This window comes from Mya arenaria, chromosome 4, assembly GCF_026914265.1.
Source record: "Mya arenaria isolate MELC-2E11 chromosome 4, ASM2691426v1".
Classification (NCBI taxonomy): Eukaryota; Metazoa; Mollusca; class Bivalvia; order Myida; family Myidae; genus Mya; species Mya arenaria.
Window position 1 is genome coordinate 60610404 of NC_069125.1, and position 22588 is coordinate 60632991.

General features: G+C 35.6%; 1 protein-coding gene across 1 annotated transcript in view; it reads left to right on the forward strand.

Annotated features, from left to right (window-relative positions):
- The first annotated feature begins 6114 nt into the window (after window positions 1-6114).
- LOC128231342 (leucine-rich repeat protein soc-2 homolog) overlaps window positions 6115-22588 on the forward strand; it is a 33037-nt gene continuing 16563 nt past the window's right edge. Inside the window, exons 1-13 of the mRNA XM_052944024.1 lie at window positions 6115-6132; window positions 6387-6473; window positions 6893-7158; window positions 7380-7511; window positions 12459-12527; window positions 13144-13173; window positions 13388-13573; window positions 14995-15090; window positions 17144-17264; window positions 19345-19453; window positions 20175-20268; window positions 20843-20947; window positions 21241-21355. Coding sequence (XP_052799984.1) covers window positions 6946-7158; window positions 7380-7511; window positions 12459-12527; window positions 13144-13173; window positions 13388-13573; window positions 14995-15090; window positions 17144-17264; window positions 19345-19453; window positions 20175-20268; window positions 20843-20947; window positions 21241-21355 — 1270 coding nt within the window. The 5' untranslated portion in view covers window positions 6115-6132; window positions 6387-6473; window positions 6893-6945. The remainder of the gene's footprint in view (window positions 6133-6386; window positions 6474-6892; window positions 7159-7379; window positions 7512-12458; window positions 12528-13143; window positions 13174-13387; window positions 13574-14994; window positions 15091-17143; window positions 17265-19344; window positions 19454-20174; window positions 20269-20842; window positions 20948-21240; window positions 21356-22588) is intronic.

Below are 22588 nucleotides of genomic sequence, written 5' to 3' on the forward strand. Positions count from 1 at the left end.
GGAGATCTCATCAAATTTAATGAAGAATCATACATTCAATGATGCAATTCAACTTATTCATTTTGATGAGAATCAGCATTTAAAGAAGTTACCATGAGCTCTGATTTTTTGCTGTGCTTTTTTATGACAAATTTATCATTTCTGTAGAAAATGTCTGACACTATCATACAAATTGTAGCAAAAGAAACAAAAAATGGTTGTACAGAATTAATGTTTATTTAAATATCTATAAAAATAGTTGTTCATATAATAAAACATTATGATGCACATTGTAAATGTAAAACATAACTAAAGTACAAGGACATAAAAAAATATTTAATTTTATATATTTATATGATTTTTGAATAATAATATTTCTTATGATAACAATAATAATAATAAGTGTTGAATACTAAGCACTTAACATATTATACAATGTATGAATATCAATAATAACAGTCAAAAAACAACAGTTCAACCAACAAAAGAGATCCAACAAGTACTAGCAATGGGAATCAAACCAATATGACCCAACAGTGATTCAAATAACACTAGTTGTCTATCACACATTCTGTCCAACAAGCAGTCCAAACAACACTGGTGGTCCAACCAACACTTCCAGTCCAACCATTTATAATTGTTCAACCAACACGTATGGTCCATCCAATATAGCGGCCCAGTAAGCAATAGATGCCAAACCAACAATAGCATGTCAGGTACTAGCTGTCCATCACGTTGCTACCAATCTAGCAGCCCAACCAATTGTAGTGATGTTCTTCATTGAAAGTAATGATCTCAGAAGGTAACATCAGCATATTTGAATCATATCTGTAAAGAAAGGCATGGAACATAAAAAGCATATTTTTATAAAAAAAGTAAGTTACTCTCAGACTTTTTTATGAATGCGGTATTCCCAGAAATCAAGAGGCCTCTTAGAGGACATCGTTTGCATCCACTCCATGAAATGCAAGTCAATGTGCATAATGCGATATCCACGTTTTCTGGAGAGTGGTATTCAAACGTTTATACGCAGTAGAGTACGCGCCATGAAAAGTGTGTCAGTGTTGGTGGGAAAATACTTCGAAAAAATATTACGTTTTATGAGCGCAACGTCATTGTCGTCATTGGACTGCGCTGGTCGGGTTCAACTATATGTCGCTGATGGATTGTAATTCAGCGAAAATAGTATGTATTGCTCTGAAAATATCAGGAAGTATATCGGATACGCAATATGTATTGTATGTGAAGTTTCTATGTGCAATGATATTTGAATTTATTAAAAAAGTCCACGTAATTCCGGATCAACCCTGTTACGTAAAACATTTTTTCCAAGTTTTAGAGCTTGTTTCATGATACAGGGTTTCATAATTCATGGATATTAATTAAATCAATCTTCACCGTTAGATATCATTCTAGTCGCTTGAAGATGGGTCATGTCCAAGACGGGATGAACACCTAGCTTCGTGATTGACATAATTATGTTTTGACGTGTGGCGGGGTATTTAATTTGTTAGTTAATTGTTTTGTGAATTTTGAAATTAAATGAAATATATTATATAAAATCGAGCTTTCATCATCATGCTTCAACATGCCTTCCTTTGGCATCTCAATGAGTGGGGAAGGGACGTAAACATTGACAATTGTTTCTTAATTTTCATTTTCGAAGGTTAATACGAGAACAATTAAAACAATCGGGGAATATAGTTCCACAAAGGAACTGACTATGGGTTGTGTTAAATGTAAAAGTTCTGAACAAAAATCAAAATAGGATCGTCTAGAGCTTGCTAGAACTTAATGTTGACAAAGGAATACGCTGTGAATGTTTTTAAAACATGACTTATAAGAAGCAGATGCAGTTCACCAGCATGCCAAGTTTTAGGTACCTGGATACAAGCATTCTTCAGTTATTGAATTCGGACTTTCAGCTTAAGGTCATCACGACCTTGACTCTTAACAAACTGACGTCAAAATAGTTAGGGTGCTAGTCGTGTTTAAGGGACCTCTACCCAGTTCGAGGTCTCTAGACCTAAGCGCTTTCAATTATTGATAGGAAACTGCGTATTTTCAGCTTGCGGTCACAACGACATTGACCTTTGACCAACTGACTCCTAAAGCAATAGGGTTCATCTGCTGGTTATGCCCAACCTGCCTTCGATGTTTGAGGTCCTTGGTCCATAGTGTTCATATATTGATCGGAAACCGATTTTCAGCTGAATGTTATCTTAAGGTCACCACGACATTTACCTTTGACCAACTCACCTCTAAATCAAAAGGCTTTGTCTGCTGGTCATGACCAACCTGCCTACAAAGCGGAACCCTGGGCCTAAGCGTCCTTCAGATATTGATCGGAAACCGTGGGGACGGACGGATGGATGGACAGACGATCATATAACTATATGCCTCCCTTTGGGGCATAAAAATAATCCAAGGTGCTGTAATACAAACAATTATGAACTTACGGATTTATGTTTTTAGTTATGAATTAAATGTGAAACAAGCTTTGTGTGAATAAGGGAAATTCTATACTCTTCCAGTTTATAATTGGTATGATTATAAAAACTAAACTGGTATTCATAAAACATCTCAAGTCATTTCTTGACTTAAGTCGATTTCCTAAACTTGTTCATGGTCAAATTAAGAAAAATACATGATTATAACATAAAATTATGTGTATTACATAAAATTAATTAAAATAATGTATTTCAGATATCATTTAGTTATTATATCATCTGACCAGTCAAATATTTAACCTAAAAACTGAATTCAGTTAGCAAATGACGTTTTATGAATACCAACCCAGAAGCATATATGAGAAAAGAAATTGAAAGTAAATATAAGAAGTTAAATGGTATCAATTATCAAAAATGAGCAATTATGATATTTAAAATAAAGTTCACTTGATTGTATACTCGACAATAAGCAAGAATAAAATGGTCTGAATACACAAACTGTACTGTATTTAGTGGAATGCTAGAAGTGCAACAAGGCCCGTCATGAATACAGAAGCATCTCAAGTAAATTTCAAATGTTTTCAATTAATTAAAAAAAAAAAAACAATCAAAAATCATATTAGAACTTCAAGATGTTTTAACTGCTTTAGCATAGAATTAATAGTAGGATTTATATAGTTATCTATAAATAATGATATATATATATATACACATATATAAATATATCAACCAGATAGCTCTAGATAATTATGGCGAAAAACACTTGGTTAACACGAAAGAATTCGCCAACGCTATCAGGTTATCTTACGGCAATAATGAGCCACCATACAAAACATCCTCCGAAACTTCTTTTTCTGAGCTGTGGTGAATCGGGTCCTACGGTTCGTAAACCAAGCTATAAAAACCCGTAGTCTACGATTTTGAGGACAAGTTATTAAATACCCATTATATATGTCCAAATGTTTGCAATAACGGAACAAGACATAAGGATTTTGTATCTTGATGGTTTTTTTTCTTCAATCAGTTTATACAATTGTTTGGGTATAAAGGTTTGTTTATCAAACATATTTACAATAATAATGTTGCCTGGTCCATTTTGATCACGTGACCCTCCATGGTACAACATTGAAACCTATTCCAAATTAACGCGACGTCAATAAATGTTTCATTGTTGAGCGGGAATTTGCTCAATGAAACTAATTTCAGAAATATGACAAAATCCTCCTTTACATCGTTTTTAGAGAAAATGTTTGGTCTAAACGGTGGTGAATATCGTTTCCATATCCCATTTATAACTCCAATTTCCATGGTATTCGATAAAAAAATATTTGCTTGCATTTTTTTTAGTTCCGACGCCGGTGAGCTAGGGGTTACAGAAGTGCTCTTGTTTCCAATACTTCAGTGAAGCTGAATTGTTCTTAAACGTTTGAGACTTTCGGCACTTTGCAAAGGATGATATTTGACTTTTGTTGGTAGATATATCAACATTTATCATAGGCGACAGCAACCGTGCTCGACTGAAAAATGGGGATTCTTTTTCTTACCATGAATAGACCCCGCCTCCTTTTCCCTTTAAAGAAACTCTTTTGAAAATATATAAACAAAATTGGTTAAAACGAAGTAATTAAGACGTTCAAAAATTATACAAGCATTTTTCTTACATTTTACCCAGAGGTCAACAATACGAAAACAATTTAAAAATCAAAAGCCAGTTCAAAGATAACATGTTAAATCATACTTGAAATTTGTTCCTTAAAATACTTGGAAATACAAAATTTAGAATCAAGTGAATCATCTATAGACTATAGGTTGATTTTTGTTTAATATATATTGATTTATTCTTAGGAGAGTTTGTCGGATAAAATATATTACGAAAACTCGACTGTTATCATAGGATTAGCGTGCGTGCGTGCGTCTGTGTGTGTGGGTGCGCGGAAGTGCGTTATATCAAATGTGCTTCACTCTAGAACTGCAACTCCTGTGACTTAAGTTATATGTCAGCTTCATTAGGCCAAAATCAAAAATGTGAAAATGTGTGTCAAATAATATCAAATTTGGTTTCATGTTGAATTTACAGAGCAACACAAAAGTTGTTGATTCGGAAGATTCGAGAAAACGTATTTGACTTCATATTTCCTGCAATCATTTACGTGTTTATCGGTTATTTACATACAACATAATGATTTTGTTTCATTATCATCACTATTAAAGAAGAGTTCCACAAGGAAATGCCAAACCATCGACGATGACAACAAGAATATCACCCGCTACCCTTTCCCCTAACAAGCTAAAGAAACAACAACACAGCGAAATAGAAATAGCATAATGGCAACTACAGGGACAAGCCGTGTAGCATAATATTTAAGTTCATGATGCAAAGCACAAGATTAAACAAACAACATAACAAGGCGCAAAAGAAGGTGCCTTCTAATGGTTCCACTGTAGGATTGATTTCGGTTACACACACTTGAGTTTAATTATAAAAAAGTGCTTTGTTTCGCCTCTCGACTAGATCTTGGATGTCATTACCAACAAATCTTGGAGTGTTGTTACAGAAAAGGTTGCTTTCTCCACCTCTTGGAAAGAATCAATGCCTTGGATGATCTTTGTTAAACACCCTGGAGTTCTACGTAGTTTTTGTCAACATGGTATGCACATCTGCGCTTGATCGTGGCATGTTGGATTTAAAAGACTGTTAACTAGACAGATATGAAATATACACATGCCTCTATATGCATTAAATTTTCCCCAGTTTCAGGAGAATAAGTTTTAATTTGCAATTACCCAATGTTCGGTGCCTTCACATGTTGATATGTGCATCTGTTGATCGAAGCAAACGGCTCCTTGCACCAAAGGAGGACAGTCTACATCGTCTCTATCAAAGTGAGCTGAACATTGAGAAAACTAAAACGTTCCGCTACACAAATATATATAATTGCCGCAGAAAATAACACAATCCATGTATTGCCTTAGGCAAGACAGGGCCATTATTCGATATTTGAATAATATTAGATATGCACGGGATACACATGCCACGTACCTGTGTAATAGTGCACCATATTTTTCTAGAATCCGCATACATACATGTATAGATGCAGGAGCATTTCCCACATATTTAAGATTAAAAATGACACACTTATATTTTGGGAATGGTTGTTAATTGCCGACGAGGAGCTATGCCGACTTGGACAGGCGAGGCATTCACTAAAAGCGCGGGGCCGACGTACTCGGTTGTATCGTACAGTTTCGATAGTTTAATATGAGGTCACACATATTTCGTGTGAATGATACGTTAAATTGACGTTATTTTAAAGCGCATTTTGTTCGTCTTATCAGCATTGAAAGAAAGGTCGTCAAACAAATAACAGTGTGCAGTAATCCGTTCAACATTTCAAAATATTTCTTCAAACAATTATTAAAACAACAACAGTCAAGGCGGGAAGGAAAACCTCAATCGGTTGTTGAAAGCGCAGCTTGGTTCAACAATTGATGTTTTGCATGCCCCTCCCCTTGTTTTGAACCCTCCCTCTACAGCAGACCCGTCTAGAGAGAACGTGAAACGTGAATATATATTTTTATTTAACTATTAAGTACGGATACAAGAGCTGAGGAATATTGTTTTTGAATAAACCTGTACCTCTTGTCAATACGCAACTTCCTGTTGTATTAACGCGCATATTTATGCGCAACTACAATGGAAATAGTAAGTAAATCGATGTTAAGTAAATCATTGTTGTATTTTGCATAAATTCAAAGAGAAAGCATATATTAGAAAACATATGCGTCGAGAAAAAACTTCATAGCTCTATTAAAAATGTAAATAATACTCATTGCTTGCAAACGCAATAAGATTCCATTGTTTCTTTCGACACGAACTGTCATCGGTATGTAACAGCCTCGCTTTGGATCTACTAGTAATCGAGTAATATGATGTGATTGTAGTGATTATTGTTTCAGAGCGTGAGAAATCAGCTGTTAAATTGTTGAAGCTTTTCAAGATGTCACATCATGACGACTGATAATACCAAATTTGGTGACCTTTTGGTAATGTGTACTTGATCTGTGGGGAACTCTTCAATTATTTTGTGCTAATTGGGTCTTAATTGGAAGTGTTAAGTGTAAATTTTCAAATAATACAAGTTAATTGTTCAATAATCACTCACATTTGAAATAGAAGAAGTCACATTTATCGACAGAAATATTAAATGTATGGACACAAGACCAAGAGTAGGTGTGGTTTACTTTTTAAACTGGCAGCCTGAGTAGATACGATTTAATTACACTATCATCATTAAAATACTTGGTATGTGGGTTTAAGTGACATTCTTTTGAAAGAATGTGACACAGCTTGAGCATTTCAAAAGAGGGATACATCAGATAACTTTACCTTCTCAACATAAAGAAAAATAACATTACAATTTTTAGTAAGTGAAGCTTAATTAAATATCATCTATGTGTTTTAGTGTGATAAAAACCTTGGCAGATGTGAAAGATAATTTATGTTTGATGGTTGGCCATGTCCATATCTAAAAAAGGAACTAAAGGGAAAGGAAATGATGCTGTAGCTTCAAGACTTGCTGATTTTACTGGTGAAAAAGAAATTCCTATTGCTGGACAACCCAAAATGTCGTCATTGGAACAAGACGATGCTAATTCTGGACCAGAATTTGACCCGAGTGTAGAGGCATTATCAAATTCTATAGAATCTGCTGGAATCAGAGATGGAAAGGTAAGCATTTGAATGTCAGTCTCAATTAACAGATTTTTGTATGCATACATTTGTCATTAACCTTCATCATATCATTAATGTAATTCTTTTTTTTAGTTACTGCTTCATTTGAAGTATTGGTTTGAAAAAAAATGTTTTAATAAAAAAGATAACTGAAATAGTAAAGAATTTAATGATAAAGGATTGCAGAATCAACACTGATTTGCCTGTTATTATTCAAGGAAAAGAAGAGCAGTACAGGTAATTCTGTCCCAAGTCAACAACAACCCCAACAGAAATCGGTGTGTCTGCAGGAGCCTGGACAACTGAAACCTAAACCCAGCAGCAGCAAAAAACCTGTTAAGGCTGACTTAGTAAGTATTGAAATACCTTCACTACTTTGTAAATTTTATTTCATAATTCATAAAGATTTCATTCACATTTACATAGCCTATAAATGAAATCATTTAAGCACTTTAAGTGACATGGAAAATCATATTTCAAATGGCTGAATGCAGTTTCAAGAATAAATCTGAATTTTTAACCCGCTGGGAAAACAAATTTCATGTGAATTGTTTTTCAAAAATCGCATTAAATTTGAAAAATTACCTCTGCTTCCATTTAAATGACAACTATTTTAAAGGGTAGCTGTGCAAATCACAAAATGCTGGGTGTGAAAAAAACATTGATCACAAGTTACAGTTATTTCAATGAACCATTTTCTGTTGTTGTCTTTTCAAAAAAAAAAGATGTCTGGACTATTGCCGGTGTATGCTGGTGTCAAATAACTCCATGAACATAAGTAAAAAAACAACTCATGATTCTTGTATTCACATAATACTTGGTACACATGATTCAAGTGAAGTGCGCACATTTGTAGCAAGGCCCATAACTCTAGCTTTAATAATTGTTGAGTAATGTCCCTTGATTTTCCGAAACAAAACTAACAGACTGACCCACCTACATACCAGGACAAATATGCATTGACTTGAACAAATATTTCCAATCAAATGTTGCTTATTGTATTTGTCGAGTCCTACATATTTGCCATGGTTAGTTGATGAACCTTTTTAATTTTGAGGTATGTAGGTCCAAGATCAAGGTTGTACCATTGTTGTGACCTTTAGAGCATATGATGAATAACTTTAGTCTTATGAATGGCTTTCTTATCAGGGATTTTAAAAGTTTAAAATCTCAATCGGTCAGAGCCCGTGACCCTGAATCCCCCAGGTTGGTTCCAAAGTCAAATTATTGAAATGTTTGAAGAAATTCATCAAACATTTTCGCAATGTATTTTCTGTCATTTTTTTGTGTTGTAGCAGTTTGTAAGCAGTGCTTTAGAGCCATCATAGCTGATTTAGATTGTAATTTATACAAATTTAATTTTATATCAGATTCTTATCAAGTTTCTGTAGAGATTCTTTCTAGGAATGCTGTGATCGTAATTCTTTGGCAGACTGATTACCAAACAGGAAGTGGTCAGATGATAGATTCTTTTATAAATTCTTACACTATGAGTGTACTGTACACGAGTAAGGGTTCCCACTTGTGATCACCATTGTCGCAAAAAGGCGACCATGTTTTTTTTAGAAAATGAAGTAATCTGTAAATCTAGGGTCAAATCAAGGCTGTTGCTGTTGATATCTGTTAGAATTAGGGCATGACTAGGTTAATTATTTCAGAATTTTAGGGCTTTCGCAGATGAACAATGACATATCTTTTAATGAAAATGGCTGTTTGTACGATATGTGTGGAAATTGTTTACATGAGTCAAAGACAGGGAATTCAACATCTTTTTTATGTAATAAAAAAGCGAAGTCAATTAACACAGAAAGTTAACACAAAAGTTATCACGCGTTTTACCCTGAATGATATCTCCTGGTATTTGTGGATGTGTGAATGACAAACACTATTTGTGAATTACAATTAAACAGTGATTTTCACCGCCTGTTCCATCCAAATTTGGTTTTTTTTCTACTTAAGGGAAAATCATGCTGAAATAGCAAATTTAATAGCAAATATACATGTTTTTACTTTTTTAAGAATACATTATGCCCTAAAAGAGCTAGTCATATCAAGAATTGGTTTACTTTAAATAGATTCATTGCCTTTTTTACAAATTCACAGAATCTGTATTTAATGTAATGGGAAAATATTATGGATTTTGGGGAAGAATGAACACTTTTTTAAGGGAAACAATTCGGACCAATTTTGAAGCCATTTTCTGTTACTGAAACTGGTCTGGCAAGGTCAAAATTGGTCCGGACCAGCAAAGTGTCAGTTTAAAGAAGCCCTGCTTATTGTAGGGTCTCACATTGGTCATGGTCAGTACCGGTAAATGACCTTATTGACTTTGGGGTCAGCAGGTCTAGGGTCAACATTGTGTTGAATTGAATTGTGGTGTCATTTACTAGAAAAATAATTTCTGATCTAAAGTTTGTGAATGACTAATTGTAGAACTCCAAACTGATTTGTCATGATCAGTATCGAAATGTCCAGCAATGGTGTAGGTCTTGCTGATCTTAATCGAAAAATGGTTTCAGCTCAACAGTTACTATATACTGGTTGACAGTACATTTCCGAACACCTGTTAAAACAGGGGTTTGTTTACCTAGATCGATTATTTGATGATCTAGATCAATACAGAGGCTTGCCTTGGTCACACTTGTGAAGTTTCAGCTGGTTGTGTTGAGTATTTTTCTTAAAATGCCATTCAATTTTCTAACACGCTTAAAGATCAAGATGTAGCACACAGGGAAAAGAGGGCGCATGCGCAACTTTGAGGACTTGCAGTTATGTTGACCTACATTCAAGATATTTATAAATAGAAATCACACTTTACATTTAAAATGCATGTTTTGAAAAACAGCGGAATAAATAACTTAGCAGCTAAGTGTTTATGTAATGTAGAATATTTATTAATTATAATTGTATGACCATGTATTTTCGCTTTTCAAGTGTTCGGTATTTGTGCCCACCATAGCATAAATGGAAGGTGGATTTACTGTCCATAAAATGAACGATTTTCACCATAAACCTTATAAGTTGGTAAATCTGTACTTTGACAGATGTTGTCACATTAACCAAAGATGTTTCACACAAAATTTCAACTTGCTACAACAAAAACTGTCCAAGGTAATTGTAAAAAAAATCCAAAAGTGTTCGGATTTGTGACCTTAGCCAGTATATAGATATCCAAGAGACCTCAACCCTAGAAGGGTTATTAATCTCAACCAGTAGATAACCCTGAGTGACTTGGGGTCACAGGGTCAGACTCAGAAGTCCAGGCACCAATCTCTCGAAATATCTTAAGTGTAACAAGCTTAAGAGTCTCATTTCATAAATTGTCCACAAAATGAACAATATATTAAACCGTTATGGTTACATATTAAAAAGATATCAAAATTGTCTCCAATTATCTTGATTAAAACAATTTTGTACAAAGCTTACATCAATGACTATGATGAAAAGACAAGCAAGCAGTAAATAAACTACTGTAAGTCTTGTGAAGGAATTTCTACGTTTATAACCTGGGGTACATTTTCAGAAAAAAATAATGTGTGTCTGGTTTCATTATGATATCATAGCTTTTTGACAAGGCAGCTGAAATGTGTGGGTATAAATGCTCAAGAGTCTGACAGTGAATATGCACAAATTCTTTGATGACTTATGCACTGTCATGTACATTTCACCTTCCTGGCAGATTCCATGGGTTTGTTTCTGTAAATCAGCACTGTCTGCTGTAATCAGTGTTGATGTGCTCATCTAGCAGTGGGCTGCCTTGGATCATCAATGCTCGTTTTGCATAAACTAAGTTATGTGCAACTGTTACAGTGCGTTGGCTATTTAACCAGTTCTTATACATGTATTGGTTAAATCTTTTTCTAATTTTAATAAAAATGACTTGAATTAAAAAAATTAGACTTAGCCTGGCTGAATGGAATGGGCCTTTTTCACTTGTTTGTGGATTTTATTCTCTAGAAAATCTGAAAAATGATGAAAATTTTCAAATAGTACTTCACCTGAAGAAGTGTTACCAATAACAGAAAATAAATCTTACTAATATATGGAAAAAAACCCTGAAAATATGCATTAAATGATGCAATTACAATCTTCGGTTTATTTTAATCTATTTTTTTAAGCTTGCATATGGTGAAATTTGATAGCTTAAAGAATCACTGGCAAGTTTATTTCCTGTGTAAAAGCAGTGCTGGTGTCCAATTTCAGAGGCCATGAGAAAGTACCCTTGGTGGTGATTGAACCCACTAACTAGTGGGTGAGGGGGACATGTATACTACTAGACCACTCTCACCCTGGTGGGGGCCAAACCCACAACCTTTTAGGCAAGAAGGGGCCCACATATACCTCTAGACTGCTCTTACCCTGGTGGGGACCAAACCCACTACCTGTTGGGTGAGAGGGGTCCACGTTTACCACTAGACCGCTCTCACCCTGATTGGGACCAAACCCACTACCTCTTATGTGTGAGGGGGCAACGTATACCACTAGACCACTCTCACTCTGGTTGGGAACAAACCCCAAACCTCTTTGGTGTGAGGTGACAATTTATATCAGTAGACCACTCTCATCGTGGTGTTTAGCAAACCCCAAATCTCCTGGGAGAGAGAGGGCACGTATACCACTAGACCACTCTTACCCCTTGGTTGAGGAGAGACTAAGTAGACCTCTACACCACTCTCATCCTGGTGGGGACCAAACTCACAACCTCTGAGAGAGGTGAGAAAGGGGTCAAGTATACATCTAGACAACTCTGATCCTGGTGGGGACCAAACCCACAACCTGTTGGGTGAGAGGGGGCTATATACACCTCTAGACCACTCTCCCCCACCATTCTTCTGTCAAATGACCATATCATAATTTTATGATTGTCACCAAGGTTCTGAAGCAATGTCATGGTCTTGATAGGTTTGGGTGATGAAAAAAGCACAGCCATTTCTGCATTTGCAAGGGTCTGAAGTTCAAGATTAATCCTGAAATCAGGATGGAGAGCTTCAAAACTTAACGCTATTGCACAGTTGTTAAGATGATTTTTTGCTCAGACTTTGGCATCAATATCAGTAGGAAGTACTTTGATAGGGATATTAATGGCTTTTGATTTTAAGCCCCTTTACCTGCTTTTTTTATGGTTCTCATACTTAAACAGATGCCTGGCTATTCAGGATTGACAATTATCAGCTGTTAGAACCCATGCATTTGTTGCTTGATGTAAACGTTTAGCAAATTTTGTTTATATTGAGCATTATATATACTGAGTATATATTTGTGAGTAATATTTCATCAGTCAATAATCATGATTTCAGGACGTTGGCAAAGTATTCAAGAAATGCAAAGAAGACCAGTCAACACGACTTGACCTTAGTAAATCACAGGTACTGTTATTGAAGTCTTCTTCTTATACAAGAACAACCTACAATATGTGACTCTTTGCTTCGGACAGGTGTCTGTCAGTTACAGATTTTATGATGAAGCTGTATTATTAACACCTCAAACAGAACCGTAAGTGACAAAAGTGTCGGTGGTATCACATAAGCAATTACTGTCGAACAATGAGGACAGACTGAGGACAGGTTTGGAGATTATTTTTTTTCATGTTTTGAATATTCTAGTACCAGTAGAAGCAGAACAATGACAGAATTATTGTATCTTTCATATGTATGGCCTCTAATTAACATTAATCATAATGCATTTAAGGTTACTTGTACATACAGAAGGTGCTTATTTGGGATGGTTAATAAAGAATTAACCTGCTTTAAATACTCATTCATTTTTAATGAAAAGGTAGTAATAACAGGTCATTTTGGATGTACAGAAGTGGCCAGAACTACTGGTAATAGCATTTATTTGTTTACTTCAACAATAATGATCACAGCCATTTATTTTCACATAAATTCTATTCAAGACGGTGTTGTGGTGGGGGTAATAATCACATCCAGTGATAGCTCAAGTTTTTCCTACAAATTCTATGACCTATTTCTTCTTTTCCAGATTACTGTGATTCCACCAACAATTAAAGAGGTAAAGTCATTGATTTATTAGTGTTGGGCATATCAGCAGCACCTAAAAACAGAGTTACAAAACTTGTTTCATATTAAGTAAGGAAAAAGGGTAAATTTAAATGTCATTAATAATTAATTAAATTTCATGAAACAGGAATATTTGTTCATATAAATATTATATGTACTGGTATATGTAAATACAAAAATGTATAAGTATGTGTATTTCAAAACAGTTGGTACACCTGAAAGAGCTGTATCTCTATGGAAACAAGATTGTACAGCTGCCCAATGAGATTGGTTGCCTGGTGAACCTGGAGACGTTCGCATTGAATGAAAACTCCTTGACATACCTGCCCGAGACGATGGCAAACCTTGACAAGTTACGACTGCTCGACCTCCGACACAATAGGCTAACAGAGGTACTCTAACTTACTTTTAACCTTAAAATGATTTTATTTTAGAATCATTATGTAACAATAATTTCTTAAAAAACTTCAGGGAAAAGGCCAGTATTCAAATAAAACCCCTGTTTAATTTAACAGCAACTTGTTGGCATGACAGTATTTGCGAAAATAGTCTTACTTCGTGACCTCCAACCTGACTCACGAGCACCGAGGCAAGAAAACAAACATTGGTTCTTGAATTTTCCCATTGGTGAAAAGCAAATGCATTGATCAGAGTGGACAGGTGTTTCACCGGGTCTTACAGAAAACAAATGGTGCTTTTTAGCTCTACTGGCCAAAGGCCAGAAGAGCTTATGCGATGGTAATGTGTACGTAGTATGTGCATCTGTGCGTTCGTGCGTCTGTAAACAATTGCTTGTGAACACGATACAGTCTTCAGTTTTGATTGTATCTTGATGAAACTTGTACAGTATCTAGATATCCATTAGAGCTGGGTTCCTTTCGAAAACCAGCCAGATCCGCTCATGAATGCCTAGATTATGGGCCATGAAAGTTTTAAAGAAATGCTTTCTATTTTTAGCCAGGTCTGCATGAGCGAATTCTATTTTTAGCCAAGTTTACATGTACATGTAAATTCAAGTATAGAGTTAAGGGAGACAATTTGCAAGTCTAGGATTTTGAGAGACAATTTGCTTTTTGCTTCTGCAGCTGATTTGTGAATTACTCTGCTTTGTTCTTGTTGAAAGCCCAAAGGCCATTTTTTAGCTTTAAGTTCTGTAGTTTGCGCATTTATCTTAACAAAATTGGTTGTGAATGTTTAAGTTATGCACCTGGTGTCATTACTGGCCACACCCAGGGTTCACAGGTTTGGTAAACATAAATCTGGAAAGGTTTGAAAATCTTTTTGTGTGTTGTGCATCCATCTCAGCACAATTGATTGTGAATGTTTGTTCCAATTGATCAATGTTGTCCTAGGATGCCCTTGACTTTGACCTTTTGACCAACTTTTTTTAACTTTTAAAACTACAGAAATTTTGACTATGAGTACAGTTTTGAAAGCATTTTTTTTTTGTCAGATGACTTTTACTTGGCACATATTAAAATAGTTCATGCAACTAATCTGCTTACAATACTTTCTGGGCTCAGATTTTGAAAGTGGTACGTTTTCAGGTAACTCAAACACAAAACATAAACTATATGTCTGTTGCCTTTTACCCAAACATACATGCTCTGGATTGATATGACCACAAACGCCATGCCAGTAGAGCATAGGCCCTTTTTGGCCTCTTGTTTAAATGAAAACATGGGGATTGGAGTCATAGCATTTACCTTTATTCCAAATGTAACTTATAAGCAAATCATCTTTTACATATATTCACCCAAAGTTGGCAAACATAATTTGTTGCTTTTCAGCTTACACAGTTTTTCCTCTTCAGATACCCGAAGTTGTCTACCAGTTGAAGTCTCTCACCACCTTGTTAATACGATTCAACAGGATTAAGACTGTAGGAGATGGGATTAGGAATTTAACAGTAAGGTTTTATGGTATTGATGGCAAAAAGTATGTATATTATATATTGATATGATATAATGTGGAAACTTCCTCTTGGCACATTGACAGTGTTTCTTCTTATTGGCTTCCTGACTTGGAAAACTACAAAGTGTCCATATATTACCCTTTTGTTTCTTGCTGATAGCTGGCTTGAAGCATTATGTGAAATACAATCTCCAAAGACAAAATCTATTTTAAAAGCAAGAATTTGTGAATTGTGCTAATAGCATGATAAAGTGCTAACCAGTTGGACATGCTCTAAGAACAAGATATTCTAGCTGTTTCATAACTCAGCAGAAAGACTTATATAAGTTTACATGATTCTCAGTCATGACTGCCAGACTTGGCTCCAGTCCAGTAGAAAATATGTGAAAGTAACCAAATATTCTAATATTTTTCTACATTACTCTGTGTTTTGCAACCAGATATCTCTGTAATATATTTTTAAGGATATAAAATACATTTCAAGCCAATGAAATGGCTGATTTAAGTCAGTTTACTTTGGCACTTTGCTACAATACCATAATTTACATATATTCTTGGTATGCGCTTCTCAATTGTAGAAAATTTATACAATATATTGTAATTTACTTCTGTAATTAAAACTAAAAAAGAATCAGATTTCCCCAAAAAATTATTACTACTTAAAGAGATATTCAGGTTTATTTAACATGTCAAGAAGTTAATGACATATAAATATGTATACATATATATGACATTCAGGATTTTGGGGGGGATTTTAAAAATGGTTATATGTTTTGTAAGGATCTGGTGTTATCTTTTTGTATTATTGTCAGCTGGAACATACTTTGTCAGTCATCATAAATCTTTTGAAGTGGGGAAATCTTAACTTAAGTAGCAACTTGGTATAGTTTTGACGAAATGTTTTAAGTACTTTAAGAGGTCTATTAAATAATGTGCTACTTAATTGTGTGTATTGACAGCTATTTGTGAGCATGTAGATGTTTCTGTCTGATGTTTTGTTATATTTAGTTTGTGACATATTTCGTAAAGTTATATTCATGATACTGAAGCCCCTTATAAATTAGAATTTGCGCAAAAAAAATATTATTCAAACGATAACCTGCGACAGATACAATGAATTTAAGCAGTTTTTGGTTCAAATGTTTAACACTATAAAATATAGGTCAAGTTTGACTTTGGTGACAATCCACTAATGTTTGATGAGAGTAATATAGAAATAGTTTTCTATTCCTGTGTACAGGCGGCATGTGGGGTTAATTCAGTTGATTGCAGTGATGGGTGTCTACATCTGAATCACAGATATCTACCCTACCGGGTAATTTTTAGAAGTAAAAAGTTGAAATGCTTCTGGTTGAAGTCATGACTAATGTCATAGACCATCTTAATTGTCTTTCTATCCCCCAGCCGAAAGGCAAAGGGGATATAGTAATGGTAGGCGTGTGTGCGTTCGGGCAATCTTGTCTGGAGCATAACTTTGAAAAGTCTTTGAGTTAATGACCACAAACTTCATATACAGATAGATTTCATTTAGGAGAAGTGCAGTGCACAAGAACCATATCTCTGGGTGCAGTATTTATTTAGTTATTGTCCATTGTTTAATTGAAATCCTCTTTCCTTAAGGTGAAGTTGATAATGTTCTTAATTCGGTCATTCATTGTTGTTACACAGTAATTGTACAGAAGGTATGTTTTCCCCTTTCTGCTTCTTTATTCCTCTTTGAGCTACATAGAGGACTTGATGGGGTCAAGCCATAATGCAGTCAATTAGCAAGACTAGATCTTAAAACTCTTAACACTTCTTTCTAGCTGTAACAGCACTTCCCCATTTTAGCTTTCAAAGTTCTGTACAACAGGTACTGCTAGAGTTAATTGAATCAAATATTTTATGCCCCCCCCCCCCCCACCCCCCATCACCAGTGACTCTAGATGTCAAAAGTCTTAGTTAGAAGACTGATCCTTGCATAGGTTTATAATTGCATATAAATATGACAGATATCTACTGATACAAAACTCACTATATTTACAATATGCTTTTATTATATTTTTTAGAATTTGACAATGTTCACTCTTCGAGAGAACAAGATACGCGAACTGCCGAAGGGCATCGGATGTCTGGTCAACCTGAGCACGTTTGATGTGTCCCACAACCACCTTGAACACTTGCCACAAGGTAGGAGTCATGGATAGTATCTTGCTTGTTAATGTTTCATGAACATTTGCCACAAGGAAGGGGGCTGGAGGGTATCCTGCTTGTAAATGTTTCATGAACATTTGCCACAAGGGAAGGGGTCATGGAGGTTATCTTGTTTGTTAATGGTTAATAAAAAAATGCCACAAGGAAGACGTCCTGGAGGGTATCTTGCTTGTTAATGTTTCATGAACATTTGCCACAAGGAAGGCGACCTTGGTGGTATCTGTATAAACATTTGCCACAAGGTAGGCGACCTTGGTGGTATCTGTATAAACATTTGCCACAAGGTAGGCGACCTTGGTGGTATCTGTATAAACATTTGCCACAAGGAAGGCGACCTTGGTGGTATCTGTATAAACATTTGCCACAAGGAAGGCGACCTTGGTGGTATCTGTATAAACATTTGCCACAAGGTAGGCGACCTTGGTGGTATCTGTATAAACATTTGCCACAAGGTAGGCGACCTTGGTGGTATCTGTATAAACATTTGCCACAAGGGAGGCGACCTTGGTGGTATCTGTATAAACATTTGCCACAAGGTAGGCGACCTTGGTGGTATCTGTATAAACACACAAGGTAGGTGTCCATGAGGTTGTCTTGCTGAAAAATGGTTTATGAACACTTGCCACAATGTAGGGGACCTGGAGTATATCTTGCTGGTAAATGGTTCATAAACTCTTGCCACAATGTAGGGGACCTTGAGTGTATGATAGAATCTTGCTGGTAAATAGTTCATGAACACTTAACAGAATGTGGGGACTTACCACAATGTACAGGACCTGGAGCGTATCTTGCTGGTAAATGGTTCATGAAAACTTGCCACAATGTAGGGGACCTGGAGTGTATCTGGTTCATAAACACTTGCCACAATGAAGGGGACCTTGAGTGTATGATAGTATCTTGCTGGTAAAGGGTTCATGTACAATGTACAGGACCTGGAGCGTATCTTGCTGGTTAATGGTTCATGAACACTTGCCACAATATAGGGGACCTGAAGGGTATCTTGCTGGTAAATGGTTCATGAACTCTTGCCACAATGGAGGGGACCTTGAGTGTATGATAGTATCTTGCTGGTAAAGGGTTCATGAACACTTAACACAATGTGGAGACTTACCACAATGTACAGGACCTGGAGCGTATCTTGCTGGTTAATGGTTCATGAACACTTAACACAATGATGGGACCTACCATAATGAAGGGGATCTTGAGTGTATCTTGCTGATAAATGGTTCATAATCCAATGCCACAATATTTTTGGATCTTTGGTGTAATCATCCTGGGATCTTTGGAAGGTAATCATCCTGGGATCTTTGGTGTAATCATCCTGGGATCTTTGGTGTATAATCATCCCAGGATCTATGGTGTGTAATCATCCCGGGATCTATGGTGTGTAATCATCCTGGGATCTTTGGTGTATGATCATCCCGGGATCTATGGTGTGTAATCATCCTGGGATCTTTGGTGTATAATCATCCCGGGATCTTTGGTGTGTAATTATCCCATGATCTTTGGTGTATAATCATCCCGGGATCTGTGGTGTGTAATCATCCTGGGATCTTTGGTGTATGATCATCCCGGGATCTTTGGTGTGTAATCATCCCGGGATCTATGGTGTGTAATCATCCTGGGATCTTTGGTGTGTAATTATCCCATGATCTTTGGTGTTAAATCATCCTGGGATCTTTGGTGTGTAATTATCCCAGGATCTTTGGTGTATAATCATCCCGGGATCTATGGTGTGTAATCATCCTGGGATCTTTGGTGTGTAATTATCCTATGATCTTTGGTGTATAATCATCCCGGGATCTATGGTGCGTAATCATCCTGGGATCTTTGGTGTATAATCATCCCGGGATCTATGGTGTATAATCATCCTGGGATCTATGGTGTGTAATTATCCTGGGACCTTTGGTGTATAAACATCCCGGGATCTTTGGTGTGTAAACATCCTGGGATCTTTGGTGTGTAATCATCCCGGGATCTATGGTTAATAATTATCCCGGGATCAATGGTGTGTAAACTTACCTATTTAAGTTACATTATTGCTGTATGTTTGCAGAGATTGGTGACTGTGTATTGCTGAGCTCACTGGACCTCCAGCACAATGAGCTGCTCGACATCCCAGAAACGCTTGGCAACCTTAAATCCCTTACTAGGCTTGGCCTCAGGTATGTACTTAAGACATTTACAGATAGGTGTTTGGCAGCCCTAAAACCCTTACTAGGCTTGGTCTCAGGTATGTGCTTTATTTAAGACATTTTCAGATAGGTTTAACTTAGGTGTTTATGCATTGTGGACCTCCACCATAATGAGCTGCTCGACATCTAGCAGAAGCAACCAACCTTAAGTCACATACAAGGCTTGGTCTCAGATACGTACTGTATAAGGACATTCTTGCTCAAAATTTGAAACTAGGCAACTTGGTAACAGTTTCTAATCCAAATAATGTAACAGTTTGAGCTTTTTCATTCAAATGTCTCATTTTATGGATGCGATGGGCATTTACCAGATAGGGCTTTTGGTGGGTTGTGGGTGCACAGTATTTAGACAGTTACATGGTCTGTTAATTAACTGTTGGCTGTTGGATTAAAACATTTCTGACAAATGCGGGAAAATAGCTTGGCCCATGGGCTTGCCATAAAACATGAACAGCAGTGACCATTAACTGTTGTCATTCCTCTGAATGGCATGTTTTAAAAGTTATTCAAACTCATACAATGGCTCATGTATATGTATACCTTGAGTCATTCAGCTTCTAGGGAATGTTTTATTTCCAATGCATACTAGAAATCTGTTTATTGCCCGTTGTTTTGCCCCATGTAAGTTGAAAGATATTTGTTGGTGTGAATGAATAACTTGACTACGTATTATTAAATGCTACATTTGCAGATATAATCGTCTGATGTGTGTTCCTGCCTCCCTGGCCAACTGTACACTCATGGATGAGTTCAATATAGAAGGAAACAATGTTTCAGTACTGCCGGTAGGTACAACTTCAATTGTTACCATTCAGTTTTAAAGATCATGTAGATTGTGCTGTTATCCAAGCTCCTTTGATTCTCCTTTGCTAATAAGGGTCTGTCGAACATTATGTTTGTCCGTATTATGTACACATTGGTAATTTGAGTATGCAGAATAATTTTCATCGAAAATGTCTTTCATGTAATGGTAGGGAATTTTTTTTTTCATAACTGCAAAATAAGCACCTGATTTACGAGATATGATCAAAGATGGCTATTCTGACTGGATAAACCAGTTTAAATTAATTCAACCTCATATGCAGTGGTCTCCTTTGAATAACAGTGTTACAAAGGGAAGTAAGAATGGATGATAAATTCAGTTTTACATTAAGGATCAAGTATATCATTATTTACTATAGAATTGAATGAAGATAATACATGAATGCAAACACTTTAAAAATCGCATTTCATTTTATTAAATGAAACCCAAGTTGTACAAGTACATTTAAGTAAAAATGATATTTGTAGCTTTACTTTCTTAATGATAAGGTCTAATTTTGCTGCAGAAAATTTTGAAAATAACATCTTCTTTTTCAGGAGGGTTTGTTGTCTAGTCTGACAAGTTTGAAGGCTTTCACTGTACCTCGAAATAAGTTCCACGCCTACCCGACGGGCGGACCTTCACAGTTTGTCTCTGTTGAGGTAAGAATTGTCATCGATTTTATAAAATATTTCATTCCCTGCATTTTTAAGTAAATGCCCATAAAAGTATAAGTTCACGACTTGGCAAATACTTTTACTTTTTTTGTTTTTCACAAAAATTAGAAACAACGTACACAAGTCTATAGACTGAGGCAGATAAAGCTGTTTCTACTTCTATAGTAAATCATTTCATGAACCATTTGATGTCATAGATCATACTGATAGATCATACTGTTACATACCTTAAATATCAGAGTATTCAGGTATTTTGTGATGACCCACTTGTGTTTCAGTCGATCAACATGGAGCACAATCAGATCAACAAGATTCCGTACGGGATTTTCTCCCAGGCCAAATGTCTTTCCAAGCTGAACATGAAGGACAACCAGCTCACATCTCTACCTCTTGGTAATTCCCAGTTTGTGCTTTCCTTAGATGTTAGCAAGCCGTGGAGCTTGCACATGTAAAGTTAGAGAACCTAAAAAACTAATAACAAAAATATAATTGTCATTTTGCCATACTCTTACTTTTTTGTGGGGGCTGGGGTCAAGGTCATGAAACTTAGTATGAATGTTGCAGCAAAACTGAACAAATAAGATACATAAGGAGAGTAATTTTTAGTTTTATCTCTTTTTAATAAAGTAAAGAAAGAGGCTGCTGCATTTTCTTACTGATACAAGAAATTAATTGGCCATAAATTCTAATTGCCGTGCAAAAACCCTGGATTTGTCGCATTGCAGTTCTTCTAGTATAACATTGGACATGCAAAGTCTAAAAATGTAATAAGAACTTCTTTGTTAGAAATAAAAAAAGGCCTTCAGACTTAGGTGTCAGTAAAGAGTTAAATAAAGTAATGTAAATATAGTTAAATCACCCTATTACAAACCTTCAATTATATACCATAAAACTATGATTCCTGATAACTGCAGATTGATAGGGTCAAGGCTTACTACATATCTTTATTCCTTCTATTTTTATATCAGATATTACGACGATTACTCAAAACCTGAATAAGTTGTGCACTAGAGCATCATTGCTGGTTCAAAATAGACAAATCATACACAAAAGCTCATGATCACCTAAAGGTCATAATTCAACAATTGACAGTTGTTAATTTTTTTGCAAATTGTAAAAATTCAAATGACAAATTAGGAAAATTAATAAGGTGTAAAAACTGGTAATCATTGTCGATGTATGACCAATATTTTTTGATAAGGGCATTTAATAGAGAAGATAATGGTAAGAATTTAATTGTGAGAAATGTAAATGAGTTATAAGCATGAATAAAAACCCTTTACATAACGGTCAAACTTGTCTCTTTGCTTTGCAATATGGCAAATGAGTTTCACAAGACGGATAAGATGTGCCAATCATCCATCATTGATTTTGTGAAACTTTATTCTGACTAATGCCATGATATTATATGCCATGTCATATTCTAATGTTGCTTGTTCAGAAAATATGTTATTTTCACATTAAGTCTATGACAGCCGATTTCCACAGCACATAAATGATGCAAGTGTGAAGTAAACATCTGTTGAAAAAGGAATATATACAATTAATAATACAAATTATTACTAAGTAACTTGAATGGTGAAAAGAAAGTTAATATTTTTTAAACTGATTATAAATATGGGATAA